A 22,590-nucleotide genomic window follows, 5' to 3' on the forward strand; every position below is an offset into this window, starting at 1 on the left:
GATTAATCGACATGCTTTTGGCTAAACACTTTGAATAAACCATTAAATTAGTGGCTTTAATCAAAGGTTTTCCACTGTTGTATAGGCTGCGGCAATATAATGAGGCCATCTGGTGACTTTTTATGCTAGAAAATCAAAGCCTGCTCCTTTCCTTGTGGATTACTTCAAAGGTAGATTTGGAATTCGGATAAGCACGTTACTATCGAAAAACTCTCAAAAAATTAGAATAAAATGTGGGTTTCATTCTTGATACGGTTTGTCGAAGCTTCCTCGGCCACCACGTGTCCTAGCTGTAGGAAGTCCCTGCAGTTGGATCTGCAGGAGATCATCTGTCTCGCAATCCCAAATTATCTGACTGGATCTCAAATGCCCTCCAATAGTCCGACACGTGTCCCACCCGACGGTTTGTCAATTTGTAGACGTCCTGTCCTCGTAAGTGTAAAAGCTGACGTGGATCCATTTAATATATATATATATAAGAGCCACGTCCTCAATGTCGCTGTCTGCTGTTAGCGTTGTCCGGATCGGGCCCTTCATCTCCACGTGTCGAAGATAAAGCACCAGCTCCATTGACTGGATAGGCTACTGCAGCAGTAGGCAGCCACGTTTCACCCAGGACGAGCAAATATGGGGAGGATGAAGTCGGTGGTGGGGGGGCCACGCTCTTGTCCCCCTGCCGCAGCCGTGGCTGGCTCCAATTGCAAGCGTGTCGCACACCGTCACGTTTGGGCTGGGCCTAAAGTGTACGGTCGCATACATCTCATCGCTCGCTTTTGATAGCCCTCTCAGAATTTGAGCTAATCACGAGAGGTAATAAGAGATTAGTTGTAAAACACATCAGAGACGGACGTTACTAGCCTCTTCCTATATAAAATTTTCTTTCATAATATTCGTTACGTAACATACTAATCTCTCCTCCTCTCTTGACTTGAAATGAAAAGTACCGAGTTTCGAAGGGGTTTTCCGATAATATCACCAGGACAAGGTGTTTCCTGCAAAATGGCACCATAGTGCTAGGAGCACCGCAGCGCTAGAACTCGCCTCAGGTGAAGATTACCACGCGCGAGCAGCCCCCTCAGATAGAATGACGATTACCCACATACACGTGTCATGACCTCAAGACGTCGTAGTCGACAGGGGACAGGTCGGGCAGGCATAGGACCTGCCCGGCGTAGAGTTGTTTGCCCGAGATCCTTCCACGAGGAAAACAACATAGCCGAAATTTTGGAACAATTTTTCCGATTCAAATTTTAAAATCCCCAGTTTAATTATATTTACCTCTTCCTTCACCTCCTCCTTTATTATATAAGAAAACGCCTCTGTGGAATAGAAAGGCCTTGCGCGTTCTCTCGTCACGACACCACTCCCATCGGTAATGACGAACGGAGGAGATCTAGCGGAATCTCGACATCCGACGAATCGGGCCCTTTGATGGCGGATGTGAAAATAACGATGATCGAGGGCCAGGGCAAATCCGCGGCGGAATGCCGCGAGAGGATCGAGATGCGGAGCCTCGCCGCCGATAACCCTAGGCGGTGGGAGAAGAGGCGGGAGCGGGAGGTCGCGAATCCTGAGGTGTGCGGCGAGAAGAGGAGCCGCAAATCCGGATCCGATCCGCCGCCTCCTCCTTCTCCGCCTTCACCACCGGAGCAAGTGCCGCCACCGGCTACTAACGCGGGGACGCGATCGACTACTTTGCCGGTATTATCCTTCAGCGAAGAAGGGGAATCGCCGGATCCTGCGATTCCTTCGGTCTCCGGTTCGTCGTCGGGTAGACCGCCGGTGGCGTTCGGCTTGGTGTCGCTCCCCGGCCGGTCTAGGGTTATGGAAGACGCCGTCTCCGTCCGTCCGGGCTTCTTCTGCCGGCAAGACGGCTCGCCGCTGGACTTCTTCGCCGTCTTCGACGGCCACGGCGGCTGTCACGTAAATCTTATCGTCTAAACATATCTAGACTTTCTTTTTGCTAGTAACAAAGCATTATTACGTAGTTTCTTAATTTCTTGATGAAAATGATTAGAAATTTGAAGCATGTAACGGTTTTGCCGCGTAGCAAAAGATCCTAATTCAATCTCGCGGCTCCTTTTCATCTAATTTTGAAATAGTTTTTTTTATGCGAACTTGCGGTACTGAAAGGCTGCTCCTAGTACATTTGATATTGATCGAACGGTGGAGTTTCTCTGACCTCTGCCACAGAAGACACTAGCCGTCCATTTTTGACCAGATGTTATGATCATCGCAGGTGTCGGCTCTGTGCAAGGAGCGGATGCACGTGCTGCTCTCGGAGGAGCTCGCTAGGCGGCCTGATTCGCCGGAGGACACGTGGAGGGCGGCAGTGGCGCGTGGCTTCGCCCGCATGGACGAGCTTGCTCTCGCGGCTTGCGCATGCGGATGCGTGGGCCCTCCGCCGTGCGCCTGCGATTGGTCGGGGTTCAAGTCCGACATCGTGGGGTCCACCGCGGTGGTCGCAATGGTCGCGTGCGACCGCATCCTCGTCGCCAACTGCGGTGACTCCCGAGCAGTGCTCAGCCGCGATGGCGAAGCCATCCCCCTCTCCGACGACCACAAGGTAATCAAACGCATAGTGGCACTAGCTGTAAATTGAACCCCAAACCAATCCCTGTTTCCTTTCCTCCCCCTGGGACCGCTCTCCTACCCATCTTTGCCTCGGACACGTGGTCGCGTGTGCCTAGAAATTTGAACGGAGGGATTCGATTACGTAATGATCTCCCCGTCCGAGCCGGACACGTGTAATGCTGACCTAACACGTGGCAAGATCGGACGGATCTTAATTCCGTGATTTCACCCTTTGGGGTTCCCCCATTGAGTCCCAAGAAGGGCGACGGCGACATGAGAAATCGCCACGCGTCGTTCTCTCGTTGGCAAAAGAGAGATGTTGCCTTTGTGGCTATAAGAATGAGCTTGGCAAATTCGTGTCCAGCTTTTGACTGTTGTATGCTGCGACCACCCGCAACAAAAGACGATGGATGGATGAGTTACATGCAACGATGTATGTATTTTTTTTTTTACAGCCGGATCGGCCGGATGAGCTGGCGAGGATTGAGGCGGCCGGGGGGCGCGTGATATTTGTGAACGGAGCTCGCGTCCATGGGATCCTCGCCATGTCACGTGCGCTAGGTACGCTACTCTCGACCTCATGCGTGCGTCTCTTAAACCAATCCGAATGCTTGCAATTTTCTTAGTAAAGTTTTCGATGGGTTTGGTTTCCGTATTGCTAAAACTGGTTGGTTGTTTCCGTTTTGGCCCTTTGTTGGGTAATGTGCTACATAATTGATTCGCCTACTGTATTGATTACCTTGCATGTGGAACGAACGTTGGGTTGGTAGTTCACATGATAAGTCTATACTTTAATCCCTAATTGTAGAAAAAGAGAAAGAAGGATTGTTCTGCAATGTTGGGCTATTTAAGGACTTCATTAATGAGGTGACTTGCAGGCATTAGCACCTTTATTTAACAGTAGATATAAAGATTAGATCCTCTATTATTAAGATTAAACTTGCTTCTTCTCCTCTTCCCACTTTCTTCAATATCCTAAGCAAGGAGCACCTGACCACTTCTTTTCCTTCTCAAGATGCATTCTTCTTTATAGAGCTTCCAGCTTGTCGAAACTGTAGATTTTAGATGATAAACCACAAAAGTCACATCTTTAACTACTTTGAGTGATGATGTTGAGTTCAACTGGCCAGTATAGTTGAATTGCTTTACGAGCGAAAAAAGGGATATCCCATATGGTTGGTCTGCCTTGTTGGGCCTAAAATCATCTATAAATTGGTGATCAATGTGGAACAACAATTTCGGTGGTGTCCTCGCTGATGGGGAATTTTGATGCATCATGCATGATATGAAGACATATCACAAGCTGCACCAAGTTATCATCTGAAGCACACCCAATTACACAAGTAGACATTTCTATAAGCAGTATAAAGAATGGAGTCAGTTAGGAGATGAAGTCAAATTGTTTTGTTCTTCGTGGCTGATTGCGTTAAGCAAGAGGTTGTTAGCTGGATGATAAATATTTCTACCTGGATCTTGATTTGTGAGAGTATGAATTATTCCTTCATCAGAACTAGCTGTAATAATGTGATGAACAAAACTATGATCGAAATGCTTCACTTTTTTTACAAACAGTAGATAATATATCCTACAGTGTCTTGATGGTAACATCCTACAGTTCTTATTATTCTTGTCTAATTGTTGATTCCTACAGGTTGGTTATCTAATATAATTAATTTGCATATGATATTGAGGAATAAAGAAATACAGACATGAATGTAGATAGTACCTATCTTAGTGTGAATATTTTTCTTTTGTCAAGTAAATCGAAGAAATATACATATTTATAGGATACTCAGTTTCCAACTATCCAACAAAATTGATGAACTCCTCAATCGATATATTCGAAATGCTGAGGAAAGTCATATTTGTCTGCTACTAATATTTTAAACTGGTGAAATGATATGTATTTACCTTCTCTAGTAATCTTTGTTTCGTCTTGAACTTTAAATTAGCCAAGACCGTTTATATGTTGATTTGCAATCCCTATACAGGGGACAAATACTTGAAGCCTGAAGTTATATCCGATCCCGATATAAAAATAGTGGAGAGAACCAATAAAGACGAATGTCTCATTATTGCAAGCGACGGCTTATGGGATGTCATACCAAATGATCTGGCGTGCAATGTCGCTCGACGCTGCTTGGAGGAATCAGATCCTGCAAGGGATTCTAGAGATCAGTACAATAGAGTTGCTGAGAATGCAGTAGCTGCTCAAGATGAGGAGCTGGTGCAAGAATCTGACCCAAGATGCTCTCTTGCAGCAACATTGCTAGCTAGGCTTGCACTTGGGAGGATGAGTGCTGACAATATTAGTGTTATAGTGGTTGATTTGAGAAGAAGGGTATAGAAAGGTAGGATGATGCATCTGAAAAGTTTGTTTTCTTTTATTTAACTTGGAGTGTCGTCTATATGTATCTTGGAAGAGATCAAAGGGAAAATGTACAGATAATAAGGTAAATTTATGCAAAGCAAGAAGATTTCTTTCTCTCTCTCTATATATATATTTTCCGGGGACAGCTCGAAGAACTTATTCCCGGAGAAAAGAGAAGAAACAGAAACTAGAAGACGACAGAAAGATGGAAAAGAGATTACTTTCAGCTATCTGTTGTAATTTTTGTATGAGGATTTGATCTGGACTTAAACTTAGAAATTATTAAAAACAGTTATTAACATTGATATTAATATACTATGGATATTTTTACTTCTGTTACTTTAAAAATATTTCGAGTTACTAGTGATTTCGAGAATATTTATTACTTAAAAATTAAAATATTTAAAAATGTTTCTCATTTGAGTCTATAATATATATTTTTTTTTGAGGAGGAGAGCTCTATTTAGCTATGCGTCTGCTGCCTAAGTAATTAGCCCGCAGAGTCGCTAAAATTTTGGTTACAGAGGTCTGGGGAAGAGGGTCCAAAGGTCCCAATACAACACAAGTAGACGATTCTTTACCTCGAGTTGTTGCCCAGTCAACAGCTCGGTTAGCATCTCTAAATACATGAACCACTTTGTATGCCTAAAATCTACCTAAAAGTGATTTACATTTCGCAATCATATTCCTAACCACCCACGGACAGGTAGCCTCCATGCACAGCAAGCGAACCATCTCCAAGGAGTCGGTCTCCACCACTAACTTACAATTGGTGGATATAAGTCGCAACCCAAAACGGATTGCCCATACCTCCGCATATAATGCCGAGACACTGGGACATGGTTCCCAAGCTATCTTCATGTGGGTTCCTTGATCATTGCGCAGTATGATACCCACCCCCGCCTGGTAGCAGTGGGGAGAATAACATTCCAAACTGTAGCGGTACTCAAAGAAAAAGTGTGTGATCGTCTCATCCTCTAAACCACAGAGCGCACATTTCTCCTCTTGGCCTATCCGTAAGCAGTGGATATAGTGCCGAGTTGGGAGCCGGCCCCACGCCATTTTCCAGCAGAAAGCCTGGACACGTGGAGTGATTGACAATTTCCAGATTGCCTTCCAGCCCGCCCACTTCTCCAATTGTTGTTGCCGAAGGAATTCATAGATAGATTTTGTTGTAGGGATGCCATGCAGGCTTGGTCCCCATATCCAGCAATCCTCTAAGGAGGAGTTGCCCACTAGCTTTGAGGAGATCTCGAAAGCTATATCCACTCCCCCGGCATTTATGATACGCTATGTTGGCCACTGTCGACTATCCATATGATCAGAAACTAGAAGGTTCCTGTCAAGAAGGTCCAAGTGCATCGTGGTTGCTTGCCGGTTCTATGGAATGGGCGACAACCATGGTTCCAGAGCTGCCCTTGTACTACATCCATTTTCTATCAGCTTCCTGCAACCCAATTTAAGTTGGTTTGCAGTCCTCTTGATGCCACGCCAGACCCATGAACCCTTCGTCGTAGAGCTAAGATCCCAAAGGTTCAAATCTCCATATTTGCTGAGTAGAATTTTCACCCATGGAGAGTCGACCTTGTTGAGAACCTTAAACACTAGCTTGCCAAGATGGGTTGTACGAGCTTGATGGAGGTTCCTAATTGCCAAACCCCCTTCCTCCCTAGGCTGTGTTACCACTTCCCAGCTCACCAAGTGAATTCCGCGACCTCGACCATTTTCATAGAGGAACTCTCTCGCCTTCCTAGTGATCGCTTCAGGAATTGAATCCTGCAGCCAAGTACTGCCTAACCAATACGATGGAATGGCTAGCAGAGTCGAGTTGATCAACGTACGACGCCCAGCCGTGGAGAGGGTGCTTCTTTTCCACCCAGCCAGTTTCTTCTCTACCCGATCCATTATCCCTTTGTGATCCTTCACCTTGATTCTGCGCCCCGAGATGAGGATGCCTAGGTAAGTGAAGGGTAAGTGTGCAGTCTGCAATCCAAGTGTTGTTTGGAGTTGATTTGCATGAGTAGGGGATATCCAGTTCAGAAGATAGACAACAGATTTTTGAAAATTCACCCTTTGACTAGATAGGAGTGAATATCTCTCTAATCATTCCATAATGGTTACCACGTTGGAGGTGGTAGCCTGGACTGTTAGTAGTAAGTCGTCGGCGTACAATAAGTGGGATAGCCTAGTATCGCCCACTTGAAATCCTTTCAGGTCCCCTCTCAATGTTCTCTCGTTGAAGATGCTCAAAAGAGCTTGCGACACCAGAATGAAGAGGTAAGGTGATATGGGATCGCCCTGCCGAAGACCCCGCTGTGGGTAGATTTACTCCGTGGGTTCGCCATTGATGATGACAGCAAACCGTTGGGGGGAAATGCATGCCCATATTCAGTTGCACCATCGAGGTGGGAATCCCATACGTTGGAGGGTACTCATGACAGTTTATAATCCCTTCTATTTCTACCTTTGATAATAGAAAAAATAACTCAGTGAGTTGTTATACTGTTTTAAGAAATTAAAATTAAAATTATTTATAATGTTGAATATAAAATATGGAGTCAAATAATAAATATTTATATGATAGCGGGTGAATGAATAATTGATTCAAAACAGCCAGTGTTTTTAATAAAATTTTTATATTCTGATAATTGGCTCAATATTTTGTTCTAATATTGAGCTCAGCCCTGATGCAGGAATTCGCTGCAGTCAGGATGCTTGGCAGCTTCTAATTTGCCGTAAAATATAATAAAAAATACAACCAATTAGGGACCGGCAAGTCCTGTAATGCAACAAATTCCTCCAACCCGAACAAACTAATTGGGGATCTTTTCCAATGGAAAGAAAAAGGCCCAAATACTCTCAGTAGAATACCAATCGATGAGCAGTAGACACCAAAGAAACAGCGAGAAAATTTAGAGAGACAACGAGGAGAAAGCTAACGATCTCGTAAGGCGTCGAGCCATGAGGATCCGAAAGCGCGCGACCACCATCCCGATTGCTCCGTCGCCGTCTTCCTCCTCTCTCCAGCACGTGTGGAATGCGAGCTCCGAGGTGAAAAAAACCCCCCACCAAATCCACTACCACAACCCTGTGGCTCGGGTTCTTTGGATCGTCTTCTTGTACCCCGGTTCTGAATATTTTTCGAATTTTGTGGCATATTCGCGACATGGGTCTTCTTGATTCTATCCTTATGAGTCAAAAGGGAAGGGGAATCGAACCCTATTTGGTGGTACTCTGAACTGCTTACGAGCCGTTTGTTGTTTTGCTGCAGAAGAGATTAGAACCGACAGAAGAAGGCGAGGAGAGGTTAAAGGTAAAGGAGAGCTTTGTGGGTTCTCGGAACAGGTAGGGTGGATGCCAAAGAAGTCGATATCTTCCTCTTATTCTACAGATTTGAAGCTATCTGTCGTTGTTTTGTAGCTCTGTGGAGGGATCGAAGCCAGAGGCCGAGGAATCCATGATTTCTTGCAAGCGGAACGATGGGAAGGGGTGGAGATGCAAGAGAGCAGCGGCTTCAGGGAGCGGCCTCTGCGAGCACCATCTCTCTCAGTCCCTCGCGCATAGAAGGCGGCCGTCTCCTTCTCCCAGAGCAGGTGCTCGTAAAGGTGAGGAGTGGGAGAGCAAGACTAAGAAGAAGAGGAAGGAGGAAGTCCAGGAGGAGGAGGAGGACAAGGGTAATGCCGGTTACTGCGGGGAGGAGGGCTTCTACTACTACGATGGGTTTGGGCCAAGTCGCTCGCGGAGCACAAGAAGAGCTGGGAGACATGAAGACTCCTCCTCCAAGGATCCCATTGATGGTGATGGTGGTGATGGAGGTGGATGTGCATGAATGTGAATGCTCTCTTTCCAAGGTCTCTCTCTCTCTCTCTCTCTCTCTCTCACACACACACACACACACACACACACACAGAGATGAAAGGTATTATAGAACTATAGATATAGCTGTACAGGTTAAAGTGGAAGGGAAGAAAAGGAGGAAATGAGTAACTTTTGATCCCTTTTTTCTCATCATAGCCATGAAATTTTGCTCGTGAAAGGTTTTGACCTGTAAATTTGACAATGTCATTTGGATGTTGAGGTAAATACACAGATGTTAGTATGGGGATTAGTAGTATCTCTCTGTCCTTTACTTTCAATGCTCGTATATATATAATATATACATATACTATATATACTATATATATAATAAATAAGAAGCTTGGAGTAAAAATTGTGATGAGCATGAAGAACATGAGCCATGAGGTGGGAAGACATGTAAAAGGCTATACTTTTTATTATAAGAACCTATACTCATCCAAAGCTTTTCTGATGTTATTACTATTTTATTTTTGCGTGTGCAGTTTTTGGGGGAAAAAGGATAAGAAAAGAAGAAGGAAAAAAAAAAACTGAATAAAGGTGGTGGTAATGTTACGTTTTCATAAGAAAAGCAATTGAAAGCATATGTGACAACCTCCTTTTGTTTTATCAGACTGAGCCCACCTAGTGGACTGGACAATGGACCAGTGTCTCCAGACATGATCAACTATGCTCCGTTTCAATTCAATAACTTTTAGCGCATTTGCTCCCAATCACTCCATATGGAAATGATTTGGAACTATTTGGTGCCACAAGGTATCGAAGTGGGACACACCCCTCTCAACCTGTGGGCCCTCTGCCAACTACTTCCTCTTCTATTTTTCTCATATTGGATAAAAAAGATAAAAGTTGAGAGTGATACGCTTATTCTCTCGTTAACTCTTTTACCCATCTACAATTCACATTAATGATCTCTTTTGTCCTCACTGACGTTGGACTTTATTCATAATTCCTATATCACTTATATGAAAAAAGAAGATGAAGAAATCTTTTTCTTAACTTTACGCACTAATTGTAGTTGAGAAATAGCACCTGATAAGACACGTATGAGATAATTTATTCTCCGAATAATAATTATTCACTGCATGGGAGATGGGATCGACAGAGTGGTGCAACTTGCAGTTTCACGGCTGTGCCCTATTAATGCTCCATTGCGTACAATTTCTCTGACATTAATTTTAGGCACTAAACTTATTCAGGATTGGCTAACAAAATTTTATCAAGGAGTTAAAACTTAAAAGGTCAGTATAGATCTGGTCCATTGCTGAACCGGAGACGGATTATTTCTGAGAACCGGTTCACCATCTTATCTGGATGAACCGGGTTCGATATATTCTTTGCTTGCAGTAGTAGTTGCAACGTAGCTATTTTTACCGGGGGCTTCATGATAAGACCTAACGATCTAAACGAACAGGAGATTTTCCATTTTAAGACATCGGTAGAAGATCTAATCCATGCAATCTTCCTGTTTACAAACTGCAGCTCGCAGCAAAACTAAAATACAACAACAACAACAACAGCGACGACCAACAAGAGGTAGAGAGGTTAATATCACAGTAAAGACTTGAGAGATCGAGCTTTCACAGGCTTCCTTCCTCTCTTCCTACGATTCCTCATCATATCATCATCGTCATCGTCATCGCTTCCATCGGAGTCCATTCCGTCATCCTCACCGTTGCTTTCCTCGTCGCCACCTGCGACCGCAACGCTATCTTCATACATATCCCGAGCTCCTGAGTTGTTTCGGCCGACTTCTTCTTCTTCCTCTTCCTCCTCCTCCTCCTCCTCCTCCTCCACCTCTTGCTCGTTACCGACGCTTTTACCACCACCGTTATCGCCACGGCTTCCACCCCTCCTCTTCCCCCGCCATGGGCCGAAGCCAGAATAGTAATAGTAGTATAAGTTAGTGCTGGCGTCGTCATCACCCACCTTCTTCTTCCTACTCTTAGCATCCGCTCCAGCTCGCGACGTACTCGCCTTACTAGCACCGTAGTTGGTGCTATAAGAGCGGAGCTGGGCGAGATGATACTGGCAAAGAGAGTGGGGGTGGTGCGCCGGCCGCTTGCAGTGCCATCCCTTGCCGTCCGTCTTCTTGCAGATCGAGACGGTATCTACCGCAGATACCTTGCTCTCTTCTACCTCCTTCTTCGCAACTTTTTTCTTCTTCTCCATCTTCTTCTTCGTCTTCTTCTCTTCTCTATCCTTCCCAGTACTAAAGTAAGAAGACTGCCCTAATGAAGTCATATTATTACAGCTAAAGTAATTAAGGCTTACCTTCTCGCGATAGTAGGGATGGGTACTTCGCCTTCTTCGTCGTCTTCTTGGTCTTGTTCAAGCTTGACGCCATTTCCCATAGTGCCCCCATCTCCATCGTCCTGTCGATAGAAGAAGCGATTTGGAATCCCGCAAGGGTAGCTAAAGCACCAAAAGGGCAGAGGGGCAAAACAGTAAAAAAAAAATAGAAACAGTAACAACCCTCGATTGATCGCGATTCGGGGACCGACCGATCTAGGGTTTCTATCTCGCTCTCTTTTATTTTTCCTACTCTTCCCGTCCGCCAATCCTAACCGCCCCTCTACGCCTTAATTGGAAACAAGAAGATTCAAATAAAAAGCATCCGAAACCCAGATCAGATCGCGCCATGCTAATAAATCATCACCAACTTCTTCCATTTTAAGGCTCCCAAAGCAAACCCTAATAATTATAACAGTAGATCGAATACTTCCCTACTAGAAGCGCCGAGGACTAATCGTATTACGAAGTAGTAGGGAGAGCGAAATAGAAAGGAGAGGTGCGAAGATAGGATGGAAGCCTGACCTGGAGACTGGCGAGCTCGAGATCGGGCATCATGAGGTCCCATGGCGAGCGGTTGAGCTCGCAGATAAGCCCGGAAGTGGAAACGGTTGCGTCCCACGGAGCTGCAGGTGAGGAAGACGACGCCCAGAGCTGGGATTGGGGGCCGGAAGCGTAAGCGGATGCGGAGCCGAGAAGCTTGGAGGCGCACTTCCGGATCCGCATGGGTGAAATGGAAGTCGAAGTAAGAGGAGAGGAAGACGAAGAAGAGATGGAGATGGTGATAGAGAGAGGAGGAGAAGTAGAGGAGAAGGAGATCTAAGGAGGAGGTTGGGGTGGGTTAGGGTTTGGTTGGGGTTTGAGATCGTATACTTTGGTTGGGGGAGAGGAGGAATGGAAAGAGCTCTCTCTTTCTCTCTCCTCTCCTCGCTCTATATACGGCTTTTATTAGGTTTGGGATTTTTTGTTTTCTATTTCGCTTTTATTATATTTTAGGAGAACAGGCACGATGGTTGATGAAACTACGATATTTACCCTTCGGAGCTCCGGCCTCGAGGTAGGCTGATGTGGCACTGTGACCTGTCAGCATTTTGAGGCAACGTACTTACATAACAGCGCCAATTTCTTTCCGGTATTTATACTATATATTAAAACTTATAGCATTATAAAGTGATTCACTTGAGAAATAAAAATTAAAAAAAAAATGCGATTTATTTACATATAAGTACCAAAGATATATCCATAATATCCCTACAGAATATTCGAGAAAAATCTAAGATCCAAATGGGATGGGAGTTAATTAACGTTCGCGTTAGTTAGTTAGTTCACTGGACTATTCCCAAGTGGGGTCATAGATGGTGATGGCAAACTCGATAATTTAGAGTTATTCATCCGATCCCAGTCAAACAAGGACCCAAATGTCCGTCAAGATTCGAGCTCTCTGATCATCGAATCAGCTCGTGATCTTGAAACATAATCGACCTACCTGTAGGCCTCCTTGGGCTTGGATTGGGCCTGAGATTTATAACGTCTATATATATTTGCTCATTGCTTTTATCTTTTCCAAGATCTTATCTGTTATAATATTTGGAATATTTGGAGCAGCTTTGCAGAAGAGAGTTTGAGCATTGAACACAGAATTCTAGCAAGAAATAAGCAGAATAGTGTCTCAGTTGATAACAAAGCGTATTCTTATTCCATTGTGATATATGAGAAAGCCAAACCAAGTCAAATAATGCTGGAAGGAAAGAAATTTCAAAGAACTCAGTACAAATTTCTACAACAAACTTTGCACCATAAGCCCAAACCGGGGATTCCTTGAAACTTCCCAGGTACTTCATAAATAAGGTATACTATACGTCTTTGGAGTTTTTGAGCTTCTTTCAAGGCAAAGTCATCCGTCGCGAGAACTTGCAATGTCAGTCAGGACAGCGTCATCTTTCTATCAATGCAATTTTGGCGAAGGGCTTCTCGGATGGTTTGGCTGGAGGAGGGGACTTGAAGGCATGAACTCTTTGTAGTCTTTCCTTATGCTCCATAACATTTCTGCACATCTCCTCATACTGGGTCGATTCTTTCTTGTTTGAGCTAAGCACTTCCAGGCAAGCTCAAAAATCTTTTCCACAACCAAATTAGTTGCCGGACTTGGTGGAAGGTTTGGGTCCAGTGCTTGAATTGCATTCCCTTCTACAAACTTGTTCATTGCCTGCACATTTAGGCAAGTCATATTAAGTACAGCACTGTGGCAATTGGTACACCACAGAGAAGATAAAATCAACTAGACATTACAAGATAAAGCAAGATGCAACCAAACTTATCAAAAACACCAAGACTATAATCACAAACATAAGGTTGAATAACTTGGTCTATCCTCAAACTGCCAATTTGGTGGTTGTGCCTGATGTGTTTCAGAGATACAGTAGTGCACTTACCACAGTTCTTGCTAGAGGAAAGTCAATAAGAAATAATAAACATGAAGCCTTCATTATTTCACACAATTAAGCATAATTACACTACATCAGAAGTATAGTATGGTGAAGTTTTTTTTAACTTCACATGTAGTTTAATCTCTGCATGGGAAGGAGACTTTCTGTAATATCCAAACGTTATTCTGTTTGCGAATCCACATAATGCTCATAAGTTTTAGCCTGTCTAATTCCTAGGGTATTCAACTGAATAGGAAGGAAATAATGTGGAAATTAACTCACCCATTTTGCTGTTACACGTTCCTTAAGCTCCTTTTTTGGTTCTATAGCGCGCCTCCCAGATACTAGTTCCACTAGCAGGACACCAAATGAGTAGACATCACTCTTCTCTGTGAGCTGATATGTTACCAAATATTGCGGATCAAGATAGCCTGCAGTCCCTTTAACCTGGGTTGAAACATGAGTGGCTCCGTCGTCAGTTGGAGCAAATTTAGCAAACCCAAAATCAGCAACCTTAGCACGGTAGTTTTCTGCTAGGAGTATGTTGGAGGATTTGATGTCCCTATGAATTACAGGATGATCTGCATAAAAGGCAACTTTATAAGTAAGAATACTGAAATTGGAGTGAGAAATTATTCTGGATATTAAAGAACCAGGAGAATACATGCATAGACCAAGGAAATCTTTTACATTCTTTTTATTTCAGTAAAGAAATTCTAGACCTTGGAGTTTTAAGTTTCCAAACCATCAAAAGAAAATATCCAGGTTTCTCATATTAGTATAGGAACGGTTGTAAAATCATGCAACTGGAAGTACAGCGAGATTTAATTACATAATTCATTTCATATCCAGGTCTCACGTTTTCATTTACGACGAAGCACATATCAGGAACAAACTATAAGAACTTTAGACCTACCTGAATACATATGAAGATATGTAATAGCATGAGCCACATCTATTGCAATATCCAACCGTGTCGCAAAGTCGAGGATTTTTCCATTCAAACCTGAACATAAGGAGCTCATCACATAAAATATTTATGGTAGCAAGAGACAGATATATAGTTCTTTCCAGATTAAGGCTGATCTCAATTTTCTTGGTCATGACTAACTTCTTAAGTATATATGCCAAGGCAGTAAAAGAAAAGGATTCATAGGTTACTTACAATCGAGGTGTTCTCGGAGATTCCCATTAGGAACATACTCAACAACAATAATCTTCTCTCCCTCATGTTCCAAGAATCCGTAATACCTGACCAAATTCAAATGTTCGATGCGTTGCAAAGTTTGAATCTCATTTTGGAACTCAAGATTCATACGGCTATCGTACATATTCTGGACAGAAAACCATAGACCAAGGTCAGAATTAGCCTCAGCAAATTCTATTTTTCCAAGCAAGCATAGAGAGAAGGTATTATATGCCAAAACAATGTCATTGAACCTTCTTAGCACGCTTAATTGCAACAAGAGTGCCGTCACCAAGCTGCCCCTTGTAGACTGTCCCTGACCCACCTTGACCAATCTTCAGATTGGGGGAGAAGTTTTTCGTTGCCTTCTGGATATCCGCCATGGTGAATGTCATACTTCCAGGTTCCATTTGAGAAGAATTGTTGTGTTTGCTGGCATATAATCCCTTACCAGATTGCCTCATTTCGCTCCGGTAATTGCTTCCGCTGCTATGCGTGCTAATAGAAGGTGTCACTAACAAAAAAATCAACCAAAACAGGAAACGAAACTGCAATAAGATGGTCATTATATCCCCATTTGGCAAACCAAGTAACATTAACAGAATCCATAAGATTTACAGCAAAATGCATCAGTAGATTTCCTCAGTTATTAACTTGGAACCAATTCGAGCTCCACTCAGTTATTAAATTGTGACTCCAAACCACTAGAGAAGCTATAAAAAGAAATTGCTTAAGCACAAATAGCATTTGTTAAAAGAGATATTAAATACTTCCCGACTCCAAACCATCTAAAGCAATATAAATATCCAATAATGCCCAAAATTTGAACTTTAATGGAAATAAAGAATCTGCATTTCCTAATTCACCAACATCTACTTCAATCCGATCTCATAATTAGATACCCTTTAAAACTCGCGAGCAAAGTTTAACTTACGATGTGTAGGACGGTTGAAATCTTTGAACGAATTTTCGGGCGATCTGACCGACGGGGAGCTGAAGCACGACCGAAACGCCTCGGAGGCGATCCTCACTGGATTCCGGCTGCTCGACGACGACGACGACGAGGTGGAGGACCAAGCAGAGCTCCGGGAGAACTCCGAGCTCGGATCGCTCATCCTGCTGCCAGAGCTATGCTTCCGGCCGCCGAACGGCGAGCCATGGCTTCGCATCGTCGCCGGCGAAGGAGCTCGAACTCCAGAATCGAAATTGACCGATGGAAGAAGAAGAAGAAAAAGAGAATCTTAAGAGCCGCGTCTCTTAACGCGCGCCGGTTGGAGGCTTGTTCAGGGCGGTGCGTGCGAAATCGCGCAACGATGCGCACGAAATTGCTGTACGCCAATGGAAGACTCGGAGTGAAGTCAAAGGTAATCAATCTTTCTTTTTATCTTTCCTCTTTTTCTTTTAAGACAGCTAATGGTCGCTGCGAGGAACCGAACAGGGTCATTCGTCATTACCTCCTCTCTCGAGTTGACTTTGACTTGTTATAATATGAGCAGTTCTGTTGGGGACATTTGCAAAAAGATCCCTACTTTTTTTTCTATCACCAATGTGCAGAACTTTCTTTGAAGTTTTGTAAGTTTATTACCATCAAATCCTTCTTATACTACGCGAAGGCTTGCATAGCACTCAATCCAACTACCTAAGGGACGACAAGTGACAAACGACTGAACGAGAGATCACACAAACACACCCCTTGTATGAAGACTAATTTTATAATACTAGATTGTTACTTCAAGCTATTTCCAACTTTATTAGTAGTAATAATTAATTTGTTGACGATGAACACTTCAGAGTAGATTGTGATAGGATGATTAAAATAGATATAGACTTCAATGCCATCCGATCTGGAACATAACATTTCAGGTAGTTAACTAAGCATTGTTAGAAATCGTTTTCAGTGGATAAAGACTTTCCCTTGCAAAGTTGTCAAACTCGTCACAAGCCGTGTCCTTTAGGTAACTAAACCAACCTAGTGGTTCAATAAATGAGAGACGCCTTTTAGATCATTTGGCTTGTTCTACTCATTCCACTTGATCAGTAGCAATACATTATTTTACAATTGGATTGCTGAGGAATGAAAACTCTATGTGATCAACTCTTTCAAGTTTCATACTCGGTAATAAGCATACATTAGATCTCGAGTTCATAGTAGATATTCTCTACTTCTCATATCATAGGTCTGAACCCTTACTGACAGTATAGAGTCTTCAACTGCTTGGCTCTGTGGATGAAGCCCACAATGACCTGCATCTCATCCAATTGCTTCTGCAACTTGGAGAGGGGAAATAGAGATTGATCACATGCGAGATCGAACTAAAAAAATATCCACGTTTGAAAGGTGGGTACCTGAGAGAGGAAATGATGCTGCACACCATGGACCAGCTGGGCCTTCGATGGATTAGGGTTAATGCTCACCTGTATTGCCGTCGTCCATATTTTATGACGCCTTAGTTTTTAGATATAATTTACATTTACGTGAGATTATGTAACTATAGGAATACATTACCAGCTTGAAATGCCTCCAATATCTCCATAGGGTGGCAGTCCCAAGTTTCGATAAATTTACTCCCTGTCAGTAAGTGACACTGTGTAAGCCATGCTACTGATTAAGTTTCAGCTAGAGTTAAAAACGAGGATTGTCAATTATAGTAAGAACAAAATTTAGGTTCGTGATTTATCATTCACCATTTGAGGCTTGAAACTATGTGAGGGAATGTCTCTGGGTCGGCTTCGGTTAATCGACTTGGCAGAGGTTGTCCATGGCCTTGTATGCCGGAACCTTGATTTTGTCGGTTTGTGAAACTCTACGTTGGCTGTCATGATGAATATTTATGTGTGAGAAGTGGTTTTATCTGCAAATTGTTGCATTTAGATTTTAATGTCAACACATAAGTATAAGAACAGTAACCTACAGTAGCCAATGTCTTTTTCTCCTGTTTCAGAGCTGCTGCAGAAAGAGTTATCGCAGTCAGTAACATTATCTTCAGCTTCATTACCAGTAGGAGGTTCTAAGACACTCAATGCATTCCTCTGCAGCTTCACCTCTACTCCATTCTTAAGGACCTGCAATCCCACATTCAAGACATTTGTATTACTACATATATGAGAAAATAATATAAGGACCAGGACAATTAATAGTAGTAGAGAAGTCATAACTAGAATGAAGTGTATAGATATGCAATGAGATAGGAATGCAGCAGCAAGAGCTCCCAAGTTTCTCCTGGACATTCAATTTTGTTTACCCTAGACCAAAATTTTCTGATTCATAATAGAAACTACGATCTCATAATTCTTCAAAGGAAATTTAATTTGGAAATCACCTTGCCATTATTCAGACTAAAGATCATCATCAGATTCATTGCCAAATGGATGGAATGCACAAATATGGTTCAGATCAAGGAACCTTACTGTTAATTGAGTCAATGGTCACAACAATGCTGTGCAATAAGCTTTCATCAATAAGATAGCTACTACTTACCAGCCAGTGCCAGCCACCAAAACCGACAGCCTTCTTTACGACGCCTTGCAGGCCAACCAACACAGACTTTGTTCTGTTGTTTCCAGTGACAATAACCTTCGTATGCCTTGGGAGCACTGTGAGCTCCTCATCTCCACTTTCTTCTCGAGAAGGAGATAGAATTTGAGATGAACATAGTTCTGCTTCCATCACTGCATGTCTACCACCTGAATTCACCATCCATGAATAATGTGCAAACTTCAGTAAAGCAATCACAATTAAGACTCATTTGTAAAGCAACTATGCTTTGTCTCATGAGTCAGCTACCAATTGGACACACACTCAGAATGGAGAATACCTGAGTTCTAGCCTTCTAGCTTATTCTAGCATCAAAACTTCAGAAAGCTGCAAATTAATAAAATTTCACAAACTAGTCATATCTAATTGCCAAATATGTTTGGCGGAATCTGGTTATAGTGATCATGCATGGAAGGAAATGTCCAAAATCTTCAATCTTCTATGCGATTTCTATGGAAAGCTGGAAACCTTATCTGCAGAGTTTCATAATTTAATGACCCCACACTGCAAAAAATCAGTGAAGTTCACAGATGATAGTGGCAACCTGGTCAGGATCAGACAGCTAAGAAAGGGTGGTGCACTTGCCGAAATCGACTTTGCGATGGGGACTCAATCCTAAACATGATCCAGTCTCTGAATCGTACTGGACCAGTTGACACAGCACAGGAAGGACCCACCACCCATAAAATTATTGACCAAATCTACGATGAGTGCAATTGTGCCAACCACTATGATAGCGACTGATCCAAATCCAACACACTAAGGGCAACTCCCAATTCAATCTCAAAGAGCATGCATGAGACTCAAATTTGCTGCGTTAGCATTTTGGTTCTAAAGAATCATAGAGATACAAGAACGAGCAGTTAATTTGGTGAAGGTAGTAGGGTTTAGTTCATGCAACCAAGAATTCAGATCTCAGGTTTCAAATCTGATGCTAAAAAGTTAAGTGAAACAAAAAAGGATGCAATCTTTGAACGCTGACAAAGTTCTAATCAATTGGTACGTAATCAAATCAAGGAAGTCTCTCACCTTTACCTTAGAAAGCTAAAGCTCAAATGCAAACAGCCACAGATCTCACCAAACCTTTAGCACAGATCGAACTAAACGCCATATTACTCATTACCTTGATCCTCCGATCCGACCAACGAGAGCTACTTAAATGCGACGGTTTCAATCGACGGGAACGCCAAATCCGGGGGACTTACGCCATAACCAATCGGATTCTGGGACTCGCAGTTGGCGGAGATCAACGGATCTGACGGAATGGCGGCGCCGAATCGTGAATTTTAGATCGGATTTGCGGAAATCTATGGAGGTTTTGGAATTAGAGTTAGATTTGGCAGAGAGTGGAGCAGAGAAGAGAACAAAGAGGGAGAAAAAGGAAGAGACCACACAGGGGACTGGCTCTAACGTACGCCTTCTCTCTCTACCATAGATATTATAATATTAGTTAAGGCGATTATACTTTGTGGAGTTTATTTGCACCCATATCAAAAGACACCCACAAGACACTCGCACTAACACATGCCATGGCACGCATTTTAAGGCATGGGTTTCCAAGTTACGTCGTGTTTGTTAGTAATTATAGTGTAGGACTACTAAGAGTTCTTTTTAATCACTTTTAAAATAAAATCTTTAGTGTGGACTTGCGGGCTATTAATACGGCTGACTTGCACGTGCATCAGCACATGGTTGGGACTTATAATAATATAAGAAAAGGAAAAGGAAGGGCATTCTGGTCACTTGCTTCCATATTTTTTCTTGTCGGGTTTACACCTAGAAAGATAAATTTTACTACGATTCGGTCCCTCAATCACGATACGTCAACTAGCTTTAACTACGAGGCTATTTTCGTCATTTTAATCAGGCTAGAATTTACTGCTACAGTGAGGCAGCTTATAACGGCTCCCTAGTAGATTCCGTGCGTCGTGACACGTGTCATTTAATTATCTACCTCCTCCTCCGGACAGTATCCAAGGTACAGTTCGGCTCCATAGCCACTTGCCTTTTCCAAGATTACCCTTCGGCTAAACTGAGAAGACTTGATCGATCGGACGGTCGGAGTTACTTCTCAATTGAACCGTTACGAGGGTATCGTGGTCAACAAGCTAGTAGTGCCATTTTTCGTGATCAAACATCAACAGTTTGCGATATTATTGTGGGATTTTATGTTTTCGTCCTAAGAGGAGATCATTGCATCGATGCGGGTCTTTGTTCTAGGGTTTCGAAGAGGGGCGAGGTAAAGCTGCGATTTTGGGCTTCTCGGCACCGAATTCGTGAGAGATTCCATCGAATTCGGCGATTTGGGTTCGCTTGTTGCTCTGTCATTCTTGGCCAAAATCGGTACTTGAGCTCTGCTTCCTTTCTGGATCCCTTGCATCCCTCTCTCTTTCTCGAATTCGCCCAGGAAATTTGGGAAATTTAGCCTCTTTTTCTTGGATTTTTTAATGATTTTTTGGCCTCTTGCTTTTCTTTAGTTCCACTGTTTCAGATTTCTCGTAATGTCGTCAATTACATCATCCTAGGGTTTACTTTTCCCATAGTTTGTGGCAGTTGATGCCTTTTGGAGGAGAAAAGCTTGATCTCAGTGTTATTAGATGCTGAAAGCTTGTTGCTTTCGGGTATTTTGGGTTCAAAAGCCCCCTTCTGCTAGAATCTCGTCAAAGAAAGCTTGTTGTTTTCTTTCACTTTCAAGTTAAAAATGGACCCAGTTGACCCAAAGAACGGCAGCTTTGCGAGGTGTAGTAAGCACCCATCTCAGTTCTTTACTGGTTTCTGTTCTTATTGTTTGGTTGAAAAGTTATCAAGTGTTGGTTCTTCTGATACAAGCTCGAACACGGCAAGCAGCTCGCAGAGTGAGATAGTAGAGACCACTCCTGATGGTGAAAAGAAGCCTTGTCAGATTAGTGCAAGGAAAACTCTGCTTTCATTGTTCCAGATGGATGATAGTAAGAGAAATGTTACAAATGTTTGGTCTTCGGGCGGTGTTGATTGTGCTAAAATTCTTCATCTCGAGGTGAATTCTGATAGGAAGGCAAAAGATTCCCTGAGTCATAATGATGCTGCTGGCATTGTTGGATCTGATTCTCATGGCGAAAGGAAGCTGAAAGGAAGAGGCATTTCATTTCGGTGGAGTTCAGTGCTATCAGGAAGAGGATTGAGATATAGGACAGGAGATGATCATAAAAGGAACCAATCGATGGATAAGGTCTTGCATGATGAAGTTGAAAATAAACAGTTGGAGAGAAAGCCTAGTCTCAGGATGTATTATTGTGACTGGATGGCGTGCTGTGAGTCGAGCAGAAGTTCATGGGAACTTCCGAGGCATTCATGGGATGGTTCAATGGTGAGCAGGGCACTATCGTGCTCCTGTGCCTGTCTTGAAGCACAGCAGGATGACCTTAGAAGGACAAGAGGAAGCATGCGTGAGGAGCCCATGAGTGGAAACCTTGAAAAGGTCTGTAATGGCAATGCTAACGGTGGGACTTCAGCCGACGAGAGATCCTTATCATCAGAAGGCAGTAGTTTGGGGAGTCTTTTCAGAGACGGGACTCATGACGAACCCCACCCAGAAGTGGCTGCTTCAGATTTTGGTAGGAGAAAATCGCGCGGATGGAGCAAGGTATGGGACCGGAGTATAACTAGTCCACTCAGTGATTTCATAAAGAAAGGTGAGAACGTTTTGGAGAGGTCTCTGTCCGAATCTTGGAAGGGCACTCGGAAGAGCAAAAAGATAGGGACCATGAAATCCAACGGGCAAATTCAGGTTAAAAAAAATGGCCTCGCTCCTGCTAGAGAGAACCCGTGTGCACACCGAAGAATTAATACTGCTAATCTCAGGCCCGATTTGGCAAAGAAGAGAGAATGCATGTTCGGTAGAAGCCGGACCGTTCATTACTCCTCGCCTGCAAACTTGGATAACGGACTTCTGCGCTTCTATCTCACTCCTTTGAGAAGCAGCAGAAGTACAAACAAGGGGAGGAGGAAAGGTTCACACTCATTTGCCAAAGGTCTCTTTGGCCTTCACTGAATATAAAGCATTGTGCTTATTCTCATAGCTTGTTGTTGGAAGTGCTAAATGAGTCTGCTGTAATTTCTTTGCAGTTTCCATGATAAAATGCTGATTGTCATAGCTTTTCACATATCAGCTAAGCCAACACACAGAATCTAAGTTGAAATCTGCAGATTTGTACAAGTTTATATAGACTGGTTATTTACTTTACTTCGTTCCTAATGACTTCTATAAAGATTAAAGTAATTGTATTTTTAATATCCTTTCTATATTATTTTTAAAAGAGAGAGAGAGAGAAAGAGAAAAAAGACATAAAAATGAACTTGTACAGTTCATACC

At 43.1% G+C, this 22,590-nt stretch overlaps 6 protein-coding genes across 17 annotated transcripts; 3 read left to right on the forward strand and 3 right to left on the reverse strand.

The window, feature by feature from the left end:
- Nucleotides 1-1,129: 1,129 nt before the first annotated feature.
- On the forward strand, nt 1,130-5,059 carry LOC140798469 (probable protein phosphatase 2C 68). The gene is made up of 4 exons (XM_073152304.1): nt 1,130-1,923; nt 2,240-2,566; nt 3,030-3,135; nt 4,566-5,059. Exons 1-4 carry the CDS (start codon nt 1,432-1,434, stop codon nt 4,919-4,921), a joined length of 1,281 nt encoding a protein of 426 aa, XP_073008405.1. The 5' UTR covers nt 1,130-1,431; the 3' UTR covers nt 4,922-5,059.
- A 2,734-nt stretch (nt 5,060-7,793) lies between these two features.
- On the forward strand, nt 7,794-9,059 carry LOC140798479 (uncharacterized). The gene is made up of 3 exons (XM_073152321.1): nt 7,794-7,996; nt 8,217-8,290; nt 8,366-9,059. The coding sequence occupies exons 1-3, from the start codon at nt 7,907-7,909 to the stop codon at nt 8,772-8,774; spliced, it is 573 nt and encodes a 190-aa protein (XP_073008422.1). The 5' UTR covers nt 7,794-7,906; the 3' UTR covers nt 8,775-9,059.
- A 1,144-nt stretch (nt 9,060-10,203) lies between these two features.
- LOC140798925 (uncharacterized) lies at nt 10,204-12,048 on the reverse strand. Its single transcript, XM_073153019.1, has 3 exons — nt 11,618-12,048; nt 11,075-11,175; nt 10,204-10,997 (listed from the first exon to the last, which is right to left on the reverse strand). The coding sequence occupies exons 1-3, from the start codon at nt 11,816-11,818 to the stop codon at nt 10,352-10,354; spliced, it is 948 nt and encodes a 315-aa protein (XP_073009120.1). The 5' UTR covers nt 11,819-12,048; the 3' UTR covers nt 10,204-10,351.
- A 717-nt stretch (nt 12,049-12,765) lies between these two features.
- LOC140798642 (calmodulin-binding receptor-like cytoplasmic kinase 2) lies at nt 12,766-16,126 on the reverse strand. Its single transcript, XM_073152597.1, has 6 exons — nt 15,639-16,126; nt 14,959-15,218; nt 14,684-14,852; nt 14,435-14,524; nt 13,801-14,099; nt 12,766-13,298 (listed from the first exon to the last, which is right to left on the reverse strand). The coding sequence occupies exons 1-6, from the start codon at nt 15,871-15,873 to the stop codon at nt 13,038-13,040; spliced, it is 1,314 nt and encodes a 437-aa protein (XP_073008698.1). The 5' UTR covers nt 15,874-16,126; the 3' UTR covers nt 12,766-13,037.
- Nucleotides 16,127-16,700: 574 nt separating this feature from the next.
- Nucleotides 16,701-19,702, reverse strand: LOC140798643 (uncharacterized). Of its 10 annotated transcripts, none has more exons than XM_073152602.1 (8): nt 19,275-19,702; nt 18,520-18,566; nt 18,183-18,388; nt 17,617-17,767; nt 17,390-17,517; nt 17,211-17,273; nt 17,051-17,119; nt 16,701-16,975 (listed from the first exon to the last, which is right to left on the reverse strand). In XM_073152602.1, the coding sequence occupies exons 3-8, from the start codon at nt 18,369-18,371 to the stop codon at nt 16,892-16,894; spliced, it is 684 nt and encodes a 227-aa protein (XP_073008703.1). In that variant the 5' UTR covers nt 18,372-18,388; nt 18,520-18,566; nt 19,275-19,702; the 3' UTR covers nt 16,701-16,891. The 10 variants fall into 10 exon arrangements, with proteins under 10 accessions (XP_073008703.1, XP_073008702.1, XP_073008704.1 ...); XM_073152601.1 differs by having other exon boundaries at nt 19,363-19,654; XM_073152603.1 differs by having other exon boundaries at nt 19,269-19,652.
- A 673-nt stretch (nt 19,703-20,375) lies between these two features.
- LOC140798470 (uncharacterized) lies at nt 20,376-22,473 on the forward strand. Of its 3 annotated transcripts, none has more exons than XM_073152305.1 (2): nt 20,376-20,582; nt 20,783-22,473. In XM_073152305.1, exon 2 carries the CDS (start codon nt 20,941-20,943, stop codon nt 22,267-22,269), a length of 1,329 nt encoding a protein of 442 aa, XP_073008406.1. In that variant the 5' UTR covers nt 20,376-20,582; nt 20,783-20,940; the 3' UTR covers nt 22,270-22,473. The 3 variants fall into 3 exon arrangements, with proteins under 3 accessions (XP_073008406.1, XP_073008407.1, XP_073008409.1); XM_073152306.1 differs by having other exon boundaries at nt 20,793-22,473; XM_073152308.1 differs by having other exon boundaries at nt 20,379-20,983; nt 21,069-22,473.
- The last annotated feature ends 117 nt before the right edge of the window (nt 22,474-22,590 follow it).

The sequence above is a fragment of the Typha latifolia genome, chromosome 12 (genome assembly GCF_019914945.1).
Source record: "Typha latifolia isolate L0001 chromosome 12, TyphaL0001v2, whole genome shotgun sequence".
Lineage (NCBI taxonomy): Eukaryota > Viridiplantae > Streptophyta > Magnoliopsida > Poales > Typhaceae > Typha > Typha latifolia.

Bases quoted from the DNA above. Each gene is read 5' to 3' on its own strand.
- LOC140798470 (XM_073152305.1), top strand. From the start codon at position 20,941: ATGGACCCAGTTGACCCAAAGAACGGCAGCTTTGCGAGGTGTAGTAAG.
- LOC140798469 (XM_073152304.1), top strand. From the start codon at position 1,432: ATGGCGGATGTGAAAATAACGATGATCGAGGGCCAGGGCAAATCCGCG. The intron at 1,924-2,239 runs GTAAATCTTATC...TGATCATCGCAG, and splicing joins ACGGCCACGGCGGCTGTCAC to GTGTCGGCTCTGTGCAAGGA. The intron at 3,136-4,565 runs GTACGCTACTCT...ATCCCTATACAG, and splicing joins CGCCATGTCACGTGCGCTAG to GGGACAAATACTTGAAGCCT.
- LOC140798479 (XM_073152321.1), top strand. From the start codon at position 7,907: ATGAGGATCCGAAAGCGCGCGACCACCATCCCGATTGCTCCGTCGCCG. The intron at 7,997-8,216 runs GTGAAAAAAACC...GTTTTGCTGCAG, and splicing joins TGTGGAATGCGAGCTCCGAG to AAGAGATTAGAACCGACAGA. The intron at 8,291-8,365 runs GTAGGGTGGATG...GTTGTTTTGTAG, and splicing joins TTTGTGGGTTCTCGGAACAG to CTCTGTGGAGGGATCGAAGC.
- LOC140798925 (XM_073153019.1), bottom strand. From the start codon at position 11,818: ATGCGGATCCGGAAGTGCGCCTCCAAGCTTCTCGGCTCCGCATCCGCT. The intron at 11,176-11,617 runs GTCAGGCTTCCA...TTCTATCGACAG, and splicing joins TCGAGCTCGCCAGTCTCCAG to GACGATGGAGATGGGGGCAC. The intron at 10,998-11,074 runs GTAAGCCTTAAT...TGGGAAGGATAG, and splicing joins ATCCCTACTATCGCGAGAAG to AGAAGAGAAGAAGACGAAGA.
- LOC140798642 (XM_073152597.1), bottom strand. From the start codon at position 15,873: ATGCGAAGCCATGGCTCGCCGTTCGGCGGCCGGAAGCATAGCTCTGGC. The intron at 14,853-14,958 runs GTTCAATGACAT...TTTTCTGTCCAG, and splicing joins CAATTAAGCGTGCTAAGAAG to AATATGTACGATAGCCGTAT. The intron at 14,100-14,434 runs GTAGGTCTAAAG...CCTTTTATGCAG, and splicing joins ATATCTTCATATGTATTCAG to ATCATCCTGTAATTCATAGG.
- LOC140798643 (XM_073152599.1), bottom strand. From the start codon at position 18,401: ATGGTGAATTCAGGTGGTAGACATGCAGTGATGGAAGCAGAACTATGT. The intron at 17,274-17,389 runs GTGAATGATAAA...ACTTACTGACAG, and splicing joins ATAGTTTCAAGCCTCAAATG to GGAGTAAATTTATCGAAACT. The intron at 16,976-17,050 runs GTACCCACCTTT...CCCCTCTCCAAG, and splicing joins AGCATCATTTCCTCTCTCAG to TTGCAGAAGCAATTGGATGA.